Genomic DNA, 16006 nt, shown 5'->3' with positions numbered 1-16006 from the left:
ACATTAAAAAGAGAATGGGAGAGGTTAGGCCAGACCAGCCTGGTGAAATAAAAAGGTCTTGAGAGCGCGGCGGAAGGTGCGTAGATCCGGGATCCTCCGTATCTCCAGGGGGAGCTCATTCCAGAGAGTAGGTGCCCCCACAGAGAAGGCTCTCCCCCTGGGGGCCGCCAGCCGACATTGTTTGGCTGACAGCACCCAGAGGAGTCCCTCTCTGTGAGATCACGTGACCATTGGGATGCTGCAGTGGTCATAAGTGTGAAAAATGGCCACCGGTCATTATTTTCAAAGCAGCTGTAATTTTGAACCATCACTAAGTGAAGTTTTATAAGTCAAGGACTATCTGTACTAGCCGCAAAGGATCAGTTCTGATCTTTGATAAAAGGCACTAATTCCTTCCCTGCCTTGAGGGGGACAAAGAAAGATGCTAGAAACACCATAATATGAGTCTTGGAGTCTGAGTTTTCAAGCCTCCTTGTGTTTACGCAGCTTCAGCCCTTCCCAAGAAGTGACTTCAACAGGTTACTTTGAACTTCAGCAACTTCCTTTGAAAGTTGGTCAATCTCTTATTTCTAAGGCAATATAGGTAGTCCTCAATCTAGGACCGTTAATGGAGTCTGCGCCTTAATGTTCTAAGTCATGATAGCAATAGCATTTAGACTTATATACTGCGGTGGCTCAGTGGCTAAGACGCTGAGCTTGTCAATCGAAAGGTCAGCAGTTCAGCGGTTCGAATCCCTAGTGCCGCGTAACGGGGTGAGCTCCCGTTACTTGTCCCAGCTTCTGCCAACCTAGCAGTTCGAAAGCACATAAAAAATGCAAGTAGAAAAATAGGGACCACCTATGGTGGGAAGGTAACAGTGTTCCGTGCGCCTTTGACATTTAGGCATGCCAGCCACATGACCATGGAGAGCTCTTAAGACAGTGCTGGCTCTTCGGCTTTGAAACGGAGATGAGCACCGCCCCCTAGAGTCGGGAACGACTAGCACATATGTGCGAGGGGAACCTTTACCTTTACCACTTTACAGTCCTCTCTAAACAGTTTACAGAGTCAGCCTATTACCCCCAACACTTTGGGTCCTCATTTTGCCCACCTCGGAAGGATGGAAGGCTGAGTCAACCTTGAGCCTGATGAAATTTGAACTGCCAAATTGCGGGCAGCCGGCAGTCAGCAGAAATAGCCTGCAGTACTGCATTCTAACCACTGCGCTACCATGGCTCATGACGATAATCGTAAAATGGTTTGATCGTGTTTATGATCTTTTTTTGCTGCAGTTGTAACGTTGGGAATGTGTACCTCTGTTGTCTAAGTATTGCAGAGTAGAGAAATAGGTTCTGTGTTGGCTGCTTCTGATAGGCACATCTTTCAGGAAGTAACACCAATGGTGTCTGCCTGTTGTAGGCGGCTGTTTTTCTCAGATTCTGCTTTGACAAGATGGCGCATGTCTCCCAAAGAGACATCTCTTTCCCTCAGCTGTTTGTCTTCCTGTGAGAAGAAACAAATGGAATTTTCTTCGCTTCCGTTTCTATTTTTTCAGTGAACTGGATGATAGCCGATCACTTTTTGCTTAATTCATTCACCCTGACATGTAGGGGTTTTGCAGGGGCCGTCCACACAAAATGGATGGTATCTGCGATCATTCCTCATAGTTTTTGTTTCCTTATTTGTTTGTGTTTATGATCCTTTTTTGCTGCAGTTGTAAAGGAGGCATTGTGGTTGTTCAGCAAACCAATTGTTCTCGCTAGGCGCATTGGATGTTTGTGCTGTTTTTTTATCAAAACCATCCTGCATCCATAAACGCAGCTGTGCTGTCGAATGCGCAAAGTCCAGTCACATGACCATGGGGGGAAACTGACCGTCGGAACTTCAAATATGGGTCATAACTAGCCGCAACATACTGGTAGGTCAATCATAACTTTGAATAGTCGTTAAGCAATCGGTCATAAGTCGAGGACTTATCTGTATGCCAATTTGGTCAGTTGTTGGTCCCTAATGTTTCTAGAAACTTATAGGCTGGGAATGCACAACTTGAAGGCCACTCTTGGCCTTTAAACAGCATGCTTGAGGTCACGAAGTACTAAACATAAAAGGTAAAGGTTCCCCTCGTACATATGCGCTAGTCGTTCCCGACTCTAGGGGGCGGTGCTCATCTCCATTTCAAAGCCAAAGACACCTCCGTGGTCATGTGGCTGGCATGACTAAACACCAAAGGCTCATGGAACGCTGTTACCTTCCCACCAAAGGTGGTCCCTATTTTTCTACTTGCATTTTTTACCTGCTTTTGAGCTTCTAGCTTGGCAGAAGCTGGGACAAGTTACGGGAGCTCACCCCATTACGCGACAGTAGGGATTCGAACCGCTGAACTGCCGACCTTTCTATCGACAAGCTCAGCATCTTAGCCACTGAGCCACCGTGTCCCTAGCATACTAAACATAGTAAGGCAAAGATAGGAAAAAGCTATAATTGACTTGATTTAATGTTAAACAAGTCTTAAAACTATGGTTTACGTGATTTTTTTTTTTTAAGCTACGTGCTAGTTTCTCTTTTGTTTTATTAAAAATTGGAATTTGGTGATGTCTGTGCAATAGGATTAGGGAAGCCACATCCCAGAGTGGCTGCAGAAGGAATCAAAATTTAAGTTGAGATCACAGCCTTGCCTGTGCAATCAAAGCTTAATGTCTCCAGGCTGAAGGGTCAGGACTTCAATTCCAGAGCTCTGGCTGCCATTTTGATTCCACCTGCGGCCACATCCAAGGCTTACAAGTGCAGCTCTGGGGACAAATTTTTCACACAGGAATAATTTGCTCCTGAAAGGCCACATTCTTGTTCACTTCTTTTTCCCCCCTTTCTGTGTCTTGCCCATCTTCACCAGGAGACGTTGAGAAATTGAGAAACTGACCCAATCTCCATTTCCCAGAGAAATGAATAGATCAGACATATTCAATGATACCATTTGGATTTTTCACTTCTCAGCTTAAATTACATTTACAGTTGCATATTCTCAGAGAGAGAAAATATTTCTATGGATAGAATGACATTTAAAATACAAACTGAAGTGCAGGTTTTGTTTAGGGTTTTTCCCTAAATGGCAGATAAATGTGGAATCAGAATAGAAGAAATGGACGAGAGAGGACTCATTAAAATGATACAGGCCATAAACTGCCCTCAGTGTAAAACTCAACAAACTATCTCAGAATCTTTAAATGCTGGCTTCCTTTAACTACAATTGTGATTTGCACTGGTTCCGTTCCTCTCCAAAATACCCTTGGCCATGAGTGCTTCCAGGCAAACAGTGAAAGCCAAGTTGAGTCTTCTTTTTCTAAGACACTATATTCTCCTGACGTTCTTTGGAACCTTGCAATAAATCTCTCTTGGTGGGTCACAGTCTTTTCTTTCACACATTTTGCCCACATCTCCTGCCAGGACACTTCATCCACAGTCCCATGAACTGCCAACTGCCCTCTTCATTTCCTCTTTCTCAGCTGCCTGGGAAATGTGTTAGCATGAAAGAATACCCAAAGCCACAGTAGTTATGAAGACGTTGCCAATGATGTCGTTGTGTCAGTAGGTCTAGAGACTCCAAAGGACTGGGGAAATATTGAGATGGCACCCATGTAATTAACATCTGGCTCTTTGCCCAATCTCTTTTTTTAAAATTCTGTTTTAGTTTGGTACTTTTAATGACGTTTTTAATAGAAATTGATATCATTTTTAATATATGTTTTTAACTTTGTTGTACCCACAGACATTTGATTGCGAGGTGGGTGGCTATATAAGTACCGTACAATAGATAGGTAGATGCTCCATCATTAGATGGAACGCTCCATCCAGTACTCCCATGTCCATCACACTGATCACAGAGAGTGCTCCATCATTGGCAACCAATTGACTGGGTTTGGTATAAGGTCTCCTGCCTTGAGCAGGGGTTTGGAGTAGAAGACTTCAGAGGTCCCTTTCAGCCCTATGTTTCTAAGTTTTATAGATAAATGATAGATGGCTGGTTGGATGGTTGGAAGGATGGATGGATAGATTAGATCTCTTGATTTCATTGAGGGCCACATCAGGGTTGAGTTTGACCTCAGGGGAACCAGAGTAGGCATGGCCAGGCTAGACGTGGCCAGCTCAATGTCATTCCTCTCGGGGGTGAGGGTGACTGTGGTGGCCCAAGTGCTCTGCCAGCGAAAACAGGCTCCTGAGCTCCGTTTTCGGATGTCATGGCCTCCTGCAACCCTCTGCCAGTGAAAATGGAGCTCGAGAGGGCCAGTCCTTCACTGTTTCTGTGAGCCAGTTCTAAGTCCCCTGCGGGATCCGGGCCCTGGGCCTTGAGTTTGACACCCCTGGATTAGATAGACAGAAAAATGATAGGTAGGTAGGTAGGTAGGTAGGTAGATAGATAGATAGATAGATAGATAGATAGATAGATAGATAGATAGGCAGATAGACAGACAGACAGACAGACAGATAGATAGACAGACAGACAATAGGTAGGTAGGTAGATAGACAGATAGACAGACAAGAGAGAGAGAGAGAGGGAGAGAGAGAGAGAGAGAGAGAGAGAGAGAGAGAGAGAGATTTAAATCTGCAAGGAGTATAAATCCTTCCATTTCCCACGATCCAGTCAGAGCTGAAGAAGCTTCTTGGATGAGAAGCGAAATGTCTTCAAAGAAAATCCAGAAAGTCCAGTCGCCTCTTGAAAAAAGCACCTTTGGGATTGATTAAGACAGTATTCTTCTAGTCCAGTTGGTAGCTTCTCTTAATTTCCCCTATTTTTTTTTTCAAAAAAACAAAGGTAACAGGTAAATAAGAGTTGCCCCTGTGGAAAAGGCTACCTCCAAATCAGCTTTCCTTGGACTGGCACCTTCTTTATCTAATGGATTACAACTCCTATCATTCCCTTGCAAAGAGAAGTGGATCCAGAGTTTATCTTCCCCCACCAAGATCAAGACCACAGTTAACCATGTTGTGTAATAGCCTTGTGGTATAGAGACATTTGAGAAGGGCACTTCTGTTGTATTAGGGTTTGGACACTGTCCCCTTGGCAGATTTCAAGAAGCAGTAAGTGGCACAAGAGAATAAATTTGTCTCTGTACCCCCAGATTCATGTTTCCAAGGAAGCGACTTGCAATTCACAAGTGTTGGTGCCTTTTAATAAAAAATATGCCAGAAGGAAAAAGGGCTACCAGGTTCTTCTGATTGGGTATCCCTGATCCAGGTAGTCAACATACATCATGTTCCTAAGTTATGCATTCATCTCCTTCTCTTCTTGGATAAAGAAGGAGAGTGTATGTGCTTCCTAATTGCACATGGACTGTTTGAATTCCCTTTTAAAAGTCAACACTTCTGTTTTGAAAATGTTTTGATTTCTGGTGGCCCAACTTAAAAGTCTTTGCAAGCATCTCATAATACTCCTCGGCTGGGAAAAGGGTGTTTTATTACTCCAGGATATGGTAGGGAAATACAACATATAGTGGTGTATTCTGTTTTAGTTCAATATATCATAAAACGTTCCATTCTATTTTTGTGTCTTGGCCTAATGTGATAGAGGCAATATCAGTTTTATTTTGTTTCTTGGCACATGGTGATCTCCAGTAATCATAAAGTTATCACTATTTAAAAAATAGTAAGCAATTAGCATCATCAAGATGAATGAATATTACTTAAAATGCCAAAAGCTTGTTTGAATTATGATGCCAGTTCTAAGTTTGTTTTTAAACTTTTTAAACTTAAGACTAATTTGCATTGATTGACTTTATTTCCCTCACAGCAGTTACTAGGAGAACTCTCTGAGGTAATTCAGATTGCTTGAAATGAAACATTTTAAAAAGATTTGGGGAAGATTTTTAGTTTAGTGTGTTGACTTCTTGATATCTTTTTTTCTGTCTCTTCCCACATCAACTTCTTATAACTTACAGTCATACCTATCCTATTCTTACATTTCAGAGGAAGCACTGGTAGGCAGAGCACATAAAAGAAGTATGAAATCATAACCCAAAAACAATCCATTCATGACATGAGTAAAAGAAAATGAATCGCAGCTAAATCTAGCCCCAACAATAGGGTCTATGACAATTTGATGCGGCCAACTTGCCATGGCCAACTCACCATGGCCAACTTGCTGCAGCCAACTCGCTTCAGGACAAGTAGCCACAGCCAATTCGATGCAGGACAACTCGCTGCAGGACAAGAGTTAGACTAATATCAAGAAATGGTGGAATAGAATCATTAAAGAAAGGATGCAAAAGGAGGAACAGAATGAAATGTGAATGGCAAAAATTAAAATATTGTTTTTATTTATTTTAAATAATTAAGTAGAATTGTTAAAATTGTCCTGCAGCGAGTTGGCTGTGGTGTGTTGGCCGTGGTGAGTTGGCTATGGCAAGTTGTCCCATTCCGCCAACACTATTCACTATATCAATAGAAGAGAATATTTGTAGCACAGGGATGTGGGGTCCTTAGTGTTCTCTGAGCTACGTTGTTTTCTTCCAGATGTTTCATTACACAACCATCAATGCTGGAAAGGAGTGGGGTTGAGATATTCTTTGTCACTGAGCATCCTAGACCAAGCAAAGCTAAGTCCAAAATTATTAGAAAATTCCTGGAAGCCTGGCATTCACCCAAATTAGCCATCCACAGACACATAGAGATAAACAACATCTACACACTTTTCAAAAGAGATAATCAAAAAGCTAAGAGACCACAACACCTGCTGGCTAGCAGTCAACAACCATTTGATGCCAAGCAGTAAAAAAAAAAAAATACCCCAGTCAAGGAATTGCCAAGAGCTTAATCAAAGGAACCACCAAGAATACTCCCACCAACACCGACAGGACAAACCATTGTCTATAAATAGAGGGCAAACCCCATTTCTTCTAGTACTGATAAAGTTATCTATTTGGGTAATGAAATGTCTGCAAAAAAAGAGATCACCAAGGACTCCACACTATTCACTGTACTTCTCCATCCATACCTTTTTATCTTACCCAACCATTTTACATTTCGTCATATCCATTCTCTGCTTTCTTTATAGCATTTTTTTTTTCCAATTCCAGTCTTTTGAGTCCCGAATGGAAAGGAACATATGAAATTGCCAAACGCTTACATAATTATTCTCTATTCATGACAAAGAAATTTGATACTGTTATGTGCTTGGAGTTTATAGCCTGATTTGTTTGTAAAGACAACCTTGTAAATGCGTTCCTATTCTTTATTTTTTTTAATTTTTTTTTTAAAAAAGAGAGTGTTTAAGAGATAATAACAGAGCAGACTGGACTTCATGATTTCATTTCTTTGCCTTCCCCTGAAATTTGTAGAAATGAGTGTTTGAGTTTCTCTGGAGATGAGTAGGTTTGGATGCTTGACACAGCAAACATCTGCTTGGGGAAATGCAGATTTTTTTTTTTATCCAAAAGATTTTGAATTCATTCCCTCCAACCCCACTTTGGTAAATGAATCTTCCCTTCTGTTGTACAGAAACAAAGGACGGATTTTGCTCCAAAGCAACCAGACCCCATGCCTGCTGCTCCTTCACCACCACAGATGCCGCTTCCGGTCCCCCTCCCACCCTGTGTCCCTGCTCCTGTCCCCGTTCCGGTGCCAAAGGTCCCCGGGGCCATCAGCCGCCAGAGCAGCACATCAAGCGACGGTGGCCGGGATGGCCAGAGGCAAAAACTGCCACCTGTTGATCGTGAGTTTCTCTCCAGGTTCATCTTTGTTTCTTTCAGAATAACAGATTTGGAAGGGATCTTGGAGGCCTTCTGGTCCAACCCCTCGCTCAAGCAGGAAACCTTCAGCCGTTTCAGGCAAATGGTTATCCAGTCTCTTCTTAAAAACCTCCATTGTTGGAGCACCTACAGTAGTGGCCAAAATTGTGGAAACCTTTTGGGAAAAGTGTATTTTTGAGGTTTGATGGCTAATAACACCACTTTTTATTTGGAGTTTCAAGATAATCCTATTCCACTGTTGGAATGGCCTGGGAATAGCCCAGACCTTAACCCAATTGAAAAATCTATGGAGCTGACTAAAGAAACTTGTTAGTCAGAAGCAACCCAGCAATAAAACCCAGTTAATAGAAGCAATCATTCAATCTTGGTTCCACATTAGAACAGCTGCAGAACTAAAAGACTTGGTTCACTCCATGGGAAGACACTGTAAGGCCGTAATTCATGCTAAAGGTTACCCAACTAAGTATTAACTGATACGGTGATAATTTTTGTATATCTCGTTTTTTCTCTGGTGATAATTTTTGTATATCTCGTTTTTTCTACGTATTTCACTTTTCTTCTTTATACTGTAACTGCTATTCTAATAGCAAATCCTTCATAAAAGCTATTGCATTACATTCTTGATTAAATTATGGTACTACTCAAAAAAAAAATAAAAGTGGTGTTATTAGTTAGTTTTAGAAAATACGTTTTTCCCAAAAGGTTTCCACAATTTTGGCCACTACTGTACAGCTTCTGGAGTCAAGTCGTTCCACTGATGATAGAGAGGGAAGTCTGACAGATGGGAAGAAAATTCCTTGACTTTCCCTTCCCCTTCTCCTTCCTCCCTCCCTCTACAACTGAATGTCATCCAGAAAAAAGGTTGCTTTTTTAAAAAATGACATTCAGAGGATGTCTGCTTTGTTTAAAAGCCAGATTCCTAATCCTTGTAATAACAGGGAGAAAACAGGATGATCTCTGTTAGGTGCATGATTAATTTTTACCAACAGAAGGAAGGCAGAAAGATTACGTTTTAAACATTTTTAAAAAAACATTGCCTAGACTGTTATTCCCACTCTTGACATTTGCATGACTCCAGAACTTCGTGGTTCTTCTCTTAATCCCTGGCTTCAAAATGCAATATACTTTTGGGAATGAGAATTGTTCTTATTCCGAATTCAGAAAGGCATACTAAAAGTAGGCAGACTAGGCCACTTTTACAGGTCATGGCACAGAGAAGAGGATAAAATTGTTTGATTTTAATGTAAACCTATCCAATTCTCATTTTTGAACTTAGGCATCAATGAAATCCCAACCGCACAGGCAATTTGATGTTTGATATACGGTTTACAACTGAATGCATGTGCACAAAATATATAGGCATAGGACCTAGTTATCTTTGAGACCGCCTGCTGCTACCGACGGCCTCCCATCGATCTGTGCGCTCCCACAGAGAGGGCCTCCTCGGGGTGCCATCAGCCAAACAATGTAGGCTGGTGACCCCCAGGGGGAGGGCCTTCTCTGTGGGGGTACCTACCCTCTGGAATCAGCTGCCCCCAGAGATAAGGAGAATCCAAGACCTCGGTGCCTTCCGCCGTGCCCTTAAAACCTTCTTTTTCCAGCAAGCCGGGCTGGCCTAACACTTTTTAAAATGTTTTTAATTGTCTGTTATTGTTTTTAATCATGGGGCCAAATTTATATATATCTTTTAATTGTATTTTAATGTTTGTAGTTTATGTTTTTACTTGGCTGTTCACCGCCCTGAGTCCTCAGGGAGAAGGGCGGTATACAAATTTAAAAATAAATAAATAAAAATAAATATAGAGAAAGGAACATACAAAGAGGGGCATATTAGAGGAGAGTGTGCAGAAAGACATCGTGTAGTAAGGAAAGATGATTGAAAAGAAATGCTCATGCCGTACTCAGAGCAGTGCATGGAATAAAAGACACACGTGCCAAGATTCTGCACATACTAATATCTGTTCAGATTTTTCTTTTAAAAACCCCCACACAAACAGATACGAAAACAATACAGGAAAGACTTGAGATTCAAAACCCAAGCATGATAAAGCTTGGCAGACATGTTCGTCCCTTGCAAAATGGGGCACGTGATAGTTTGTCTTTCCTCGCACTCATTCCAATCAGTGGGTACTCAGAGGCAGATAAATACTGTAGGTCAGGGGTGTTAAACTCAAGGTCCAGGGCCCAGATCCGCCCTGTGAGGTGCTTAGATCTGGCCCACAGGGCCACCCTGGAAACACAGCGAAGGACCGGCCTGCGGTGCTTCTGCCAGTGAAAACGGGCTCCTGATCTCCGTTTTTGGCTGTGACGGCCTCCTGCGACCTTCTGCCAGCGAAAACAGAGCTCGGGAAAGCTCTGTTTTCACTGGCAGAGGGTCGCAGGAGGTTGTCACAGCCAAAAACGGAGATCAGGAGCCCGTTTTCACTGGCAGAGTGCTCGGGCCACTCAACATGAGTGACATTGAGCTGTCCACACCCACCCCGGCCTCCCAAAGTCAAACACAACTCTGATGCAGCCCTCAATGAAATCGAGTTTGACACCCTTGCTGTAAGTCAATAATTCTCAACCTTTTCTTCATCACGGACCCCTCCCAAGACTTAACTCAAGATTTAAATCATAACATTTCTTCAAGCCTTCATGGACTCCCTGTGATGACATCACACCCTTCCCCCAGGGGTCCACGGACCACAGTTTGAGAACCGCTGCTCTAGGTGTTTCGTTTCCTTTGGATTGATCTGACCTTGTCCATCATGGAGTATTGAATGTGAATCATTGACTTGAAACTGCCAGTCTCCTCCAGTTCTCTTGCTTTGCCCCCTTCCCAGGAAGGAAATCTCAGATGGAGGAAGTTCAAGATGAACTCATTCACCGTCTCACTATTGGTCGGAATACTGCCCAAAAGAAGTTCCAAGTGCCACGCTCCAGTGCCCCCGTAGTCAATATCAACTACGAATCCTCTCCGGAAGACATTAAAGTTTGGCTACAAGCCAAAGGATTCAACTCAGTGTAAGTCCGAAGGAGTAACCAGCTCTTTTGAATGAACCAGAGCTTCAAACCGTTGTATGTATGCTTAGACAAATGACTTTGGACCTGAGGGATATAATGTGAAACTGATTTTATTTTGAGTTACATGAATGTGTAATTGCGTTGTTATAACTGACCATAACTATATCTCCCATGTAGGAGATGACCAGGCAGCGCCTGAGGGAGGGGGTGAAACACGTCATCAGTCACGAATCCCTGCATGCCTTTCTTATCTCCCGCTAATTTCCCTTTGACTGTTAGTAGTTCAGATTCTTGTGGAGAGCTTAAACTTGAAATAAATCTTTATACTCATTTGAACTGCCTGAATCTCCTGATTTCCCTGGTGTTTAACATTCTATTTATTTAGTTATTTATTCATCAAACAAAAATTACAAATTTGAATGAATAAAATGAGAAAACTAAAATGTGACAGGGATGATAGGCCCATTAGTGCACTTACGCATGCCCCTTTAGGAACTTCCTAAATATGGATGAGGTTCACATGAGGTCTAGAATGATGCTGTCCGAATGCAATTTTTGTCATTCCCAATTAGCTTGGTTAATTAAGACATGAGATAATGAATTATAGCACAATAGCATCCGAAAGATCACAGGGTCCTTCCTGCGTCTGCTTCTGTTGATTAATTAGCATCTATTCTCTCAGATGTAAAAAGGGTCATTGCTCATACGTTATTACTCCTCACGCAGGACCGTGAACAGCCTTGGAGTTTTGACTGGTGCACAACTGTTTTCCCTCAACAAAGATGAACTTAAATCTGTGTGCCCAGAAGGCGCTCGAGTCTACAGCCAAATTACTGTTCAGAAGGCAGCACTAGATGTAAGTAGTAAACACGTTATTCATCTACTCACACTGTGGCACAGGAGATGGTCATCCTGGGCAAAGAAGTGTTTGTGGAGGGAAGTTCACTCTTGATAGAGAGTTGGGTGGCATTTAAATTTAATGAATAAATAAAGGAGGACGTTTACCTATCTTAGACCAGGGAGCAAGAAGCCATCTGCATGTAGGAACCCATCATATTTTTTGGGCTTTAAGGGCTGTAGGGCAGGGGTCTCCAACCTTGGCAACTTTAAGACTGGTGGACTTCAACTCCCAGAATTCCTCACTCAGCTTTGCTGAGTATATATGCGGCCCTCAATGAAATCAAGTTTGACACTGCTGCTTTAGAGGTTGAATAAAATTAAATTCCCAGATGTTAATGTCTGTGGAGAGTCTCAATCATCAAGGTCACAGTTGTCTCAAAGGTGTTTTTCCAAAAATGCAACTGAACTTTCTTGGGTTTTTTTTTTTTCTCTGAAAACATTTTGTTTCTCTTCCAAGAAGTTTCTTCAGTTCTGAACTGAACTGAAGAAGCTTCTTGGATGGGAAGCGAAATGTTTTCAAAGAAAAAAAAAACCCAAGGAAGTCCAATTGCCTTTTGGAAAAACAACTTTGGGATTTCCAGGTTTTGTAGTGTGTACTGGATTTAGCTCAGAAGAGTACATTTCTGCAAAAAAAAAATATACGTTTTGTCCAGTGGTGAAATTCAAAAATTTTTACTACCGGTTCTGTGGGTGTGGCTTGGTGGGCGTGGTGGGCACGGCTTGGTGAGCATGGTAGGGGAAGAATATTGCAAAATCCCCATTCCCTCCCCATTCCTGGAGGAAGGATATTGCAGAATCTCCATTCCCACCCCACTCTGGGGCCAGCCAGAGGTGGTATTTGCCAGTTCTCAAAATTTCCGCTACCGGTTCTCCAGAACCTGTTAGAACCTGCTGGATTTCACCCCTGGTTTTTTTTTATCCCTACAGAATTCCAGTGGAAGTTCAGAACTGCAAGAGATCATGAAAAGGCGGAAGGAGAAACTCAACGCCGCTGCCACTGATTCAGGGGTCGAATCTTTTGATGAGAGCAGTGGTCATTAATAGACTCATCTACAAATGTTTTGTGGTTTATTGTTGAGGGGGGAAACCCGTTGTTCTTGGCATTGTTCCATCATGCTTTGTTTTAGGAAGCCATGAGGGGGAAATGTCGGGCGATTGTCTCTATTTATGTAACTACGATATCATGCCATTAAGGGAGCATGCAGTTGGGGGCTAAGAGGGAGGATACAATTGCTGTTTTGCCTCTCCCTTGACGGGAAAAAAAAATATAGAGAAGAATATTATTCCCTGGAGGGGTTCCTTAACCAGGCCTCCTGAGAGAGAAAATTCATGCTTTGCTCATCTTTTTTCCACAGCCTAGCAAAGTCACATTGCAATTTTTTTGAGTTGCCCTCAGACTGAGCCATCTGACGAAATGCGTTGAAATCTGCAGTCAAGCAGAAAGTCCCAAAGGCGCGATCCGGCCAGCGTTGATTCTCTTGTCCAGGTCCCATTGATTTCAACCAAAAAAAAAAAAAGTGAAACTGATATTTAAATGTCTGCCATTGAAAATCAACAGGACCGCAAAGGGTTTTATGATGGCACAACATTCCTTTTATTCATGCCATCCACACCGTTTGCCATAATTATGGACGGCGGCTTTTCTTATCTTCCAGCACTTAAGATTTCCACATTTATGTAGAATTTCCCAGATGTATTTTTTAATTATATGATCAATGACCACGCTAATCTTACAAGCACAGATTAAATTCTTCTAACGGCATCATGTCATGATTTCTTAATGGAAGTGTACATAGCAATGTAATTTATTCTGCATTTCAATTATTGGTCTGTTTTGGGGGGGAGGAATAAGTACGAATCAAGGAAAACACTAATACAATAAACAATAGCACAAATTTTAAAAATGTAGGGGCATTTAGATCTTATTTTGATATCCATGTGGTAGTTCACAGTATTATTTCTTACTAGTATTGCATTTTTTTTAATTTAAAAAGTATATATATTTCACTTCACCAGATGAAAAGGAAAGGGAAAAAAAAGGTGGGGGGGGGAAGAAGGTCTTTATAAATGTTTTTTTTTTTAAGCTACAAAATTCCATCTTGATTTCCAATTTAAATCTTTTTTTAAAAAAATATACCCAAAATATTCCAGTAAATACAGGAGTATAATTTTTTTTTCTTCTGTGCAAAATGTTCTTTTCTGTCACATGGCACATCAAGGCAAACTAGGAAAAAAATGTCTCCTTTGACCAACCTAGATGAGATGTATTGATTTTTATGGTGCCTTTTTTTTTTCATGACTCTTCAAAGTCTGCAATAAACACTGATGTACGTGAACTGATTGATGTACGTGAAGTGGTTTGCATTGTCTGTTATGAGAAAGAGGATGCAAGTTTTTCTTTTGAGTTCCAAAGAACAGGTGTCCTTTTTTTTTTTTAAATAAATAAATAAACCATCAGCAGAGAGGGATGGGAATCATCCCAAGGCAGTTCTACCACTTCACAAGTTTGAAAACGTCTTTCTACTTCGTACAAAATCTTCCCCCTCTCAGTTCAGAAGGTTCTTTCTTTTTTTTAAGATTCCCTCTAATGTACCTGCTAGAAATCAGTGTTTCTCCAACTTAGAATACAATAGAATAGAGCTGGAAGGGATCTTGGAGGTCTTTTAGTCCAACCCCTTGCTCAAACAGGAGACCCTATGCCAGGGATGGCGAACCTTTTCGGCACCGAGTGCCCAAACTGGAACATGCATGGGCACCGGAAACCCGAAGATCAGCTGGACGGTGTGCATGCGCATGCCAGCAACCTGGTCTTTGGATTTCTGGCACGTGCACGTGTGCTGGCTAGCTGGTCTTCGCATGCTCCAGAGCATCGGAAACCCAAAGACCAGATATCTGGCATGTGCATGCTCCAGCGTGTGCGAAGACCACCTGGCTGGAAACCAGAAGAGCAGCTGGCGACGGCGTGCATGCCCAAAGAGCAGGCTCTGTGTGCCACCTCTGGCATACATACCACAGGTTCGCCACCACGGCCCTATGCCATTTCAGACGGGTAGCTGTCCAGTCTTTTCTTAAAAACCTCCAGAGATGAAGCGCCTACAACTTCTGAAGGCCAGCTCTCCCACTGGTTAATTGTCCTCACTATTAGGAAGTTTCTCCTTAATTCCAGGTTGCTTCTCTCCTTGATCAGTTTCCATCCATTATTTCTCGTCCTGCCCTCTGGTGCCTTGGAAAATAAGTTGACCGCCCTCTTCTTTGTGGCAGCCCCTCAAATACTGGAATTCTGCTATCATGTCCCCCCCACTAGTCCTTCTTTTCTCTAGTTTAGCCATACTCAAATCCTGCAACTGTTCTTCATATGTTTTACTCTCCAAACCTTTAATCATCTTAGTTCTTCTATGCCAGTGATGGCTAACCTTTTTGCCATTGCATGCCAAAAGCGGGGGGTAGCGGGGGGGGAGGTCATACGCACGCGTGCCCACATCCATAATTCTATGCTCCCCCCCACTTTTGGCACATGATGGCATGGTGGGCTCAGTAGGCCCATTTTTCGCTCTCCCCAGGCTCCAGAGCCTTTCTAGGAGCCTGGGGAGGGCGAAAACAGCCTTCCCTACCCCGGAGGCCGGAAACAGTGTGTTTCCTGACTTCTGGTAGGCCCAGAAGGCCCGAAAATCAGCTGGCTGGCCATGCATATGTGCTGGAGCTGAGCTCGCCTGCCCACTGATATGGCTCCACGTGCCACTTGTGGCACCCGTGCCATAGGTTCACCATCACGGTTCTATGCACTTTTTCAACAAAGTCTCAACATTGTTTTTGTAATGTGGCGACCAAAACTGGATGCGGTATTCCAGGTGTGGTCTTCTTAAGGATTTATAAAGCGATACTACTACTTCATGTGATTTTGATTCTATGCCTCTGTTTATACAAGCAAGGATTGTATTGGCTTTTTTTGGCTGCTGCCGCACACTTTTGGCTCATGTTTAAGTGATCATTCACTAGGACTCCAAGGTCCCTCTCACGCTTACTGTTTTTGAGCCAGGTTTCACCTAATCTGCACTTGTACCTTTGGTTTTTCCTGCCTAGGTGTAAAACCTTGCTTTTCTCCACATCAAATTTTATTTTGTTGGGCCTAATGTTCAAGTATGCTAAGATCCTTTTGGATCCTGACTTTAAACTTTAAGATATGTGGACTTCAACTCCCAGAATTCCCCAGTTTAGCATGCTGGCCAGGGAGTTCTGGGAGTTGAAGTCCCCCCATCTTAGCATTGCCCAGCTGGAGAAACACTGCTAGAAGGTTTTGAGAGGACTTGGAAAACATTTCACAGTCCAAATTCTTGAGTTCAGTGCCCTGTTTCAAGCTCAAAACAGTTATTTGAAGTTTGAG

At 42.5% G+C, this 16006-nt stretch overlaps 1 protein-coding gene across 2 annotated transcripts in view; it reads left to right on the top strand.

Moving 5' to 3' along the window:
• EPS8 (EGFR pathway substrate 8, signaling adaptor) overlaps positions 1 to 13953 on the top strand; it is a 166267-nt gene extending 152314 nt beyond the window's left edge. For both annotated transcript variants that reach the window (XM_070947110.1, XM_070947109.1), the window contains exons 18-21: positions 7469 to 7682; positions 10545 to 10725; positions 11452 to 11581; positions 12553 to 13953. In XM_070947110.1, coding sequence (XP_070803211.1) covers positions 7469 to 7682; positions 10545 to 10725; positions 11452 to 11581; positions 12553 to 12666 — 639 coding nt within the window. In that variant the 3' untranslated portion in view covers positions 12667 to 13953. The remainder of the gene's footprint in view (positions 1 to 7468; positions 7683 to 10544; positions 10726 to 11451; positions 11582 to 12552) is intronic.
• Positions 13954 to 16006: the final 2053 nt, after the last annotated feature.

The sequence above is a fragment of the Pituophis catenifer genome, unplaced genomic scaffold, assembly GCF_029215685.1.
Source record: "Pituophis catenifer annectens isolate HBS135680 unplaced genomic scaffold, rPitCat1.0.hap2 SCAF_7, whole genome shotgun sequence".
NCBI lineage: Eukaryota > Metazoa > Chordata > Lepidosauria > Squamata > Colubridae > Pituophis > Pituophis catenifer.
Note: the sequence above shows the minus strand (reverse complement) of the source record. Positions and strands in the feature narration are given on the sequence as shown.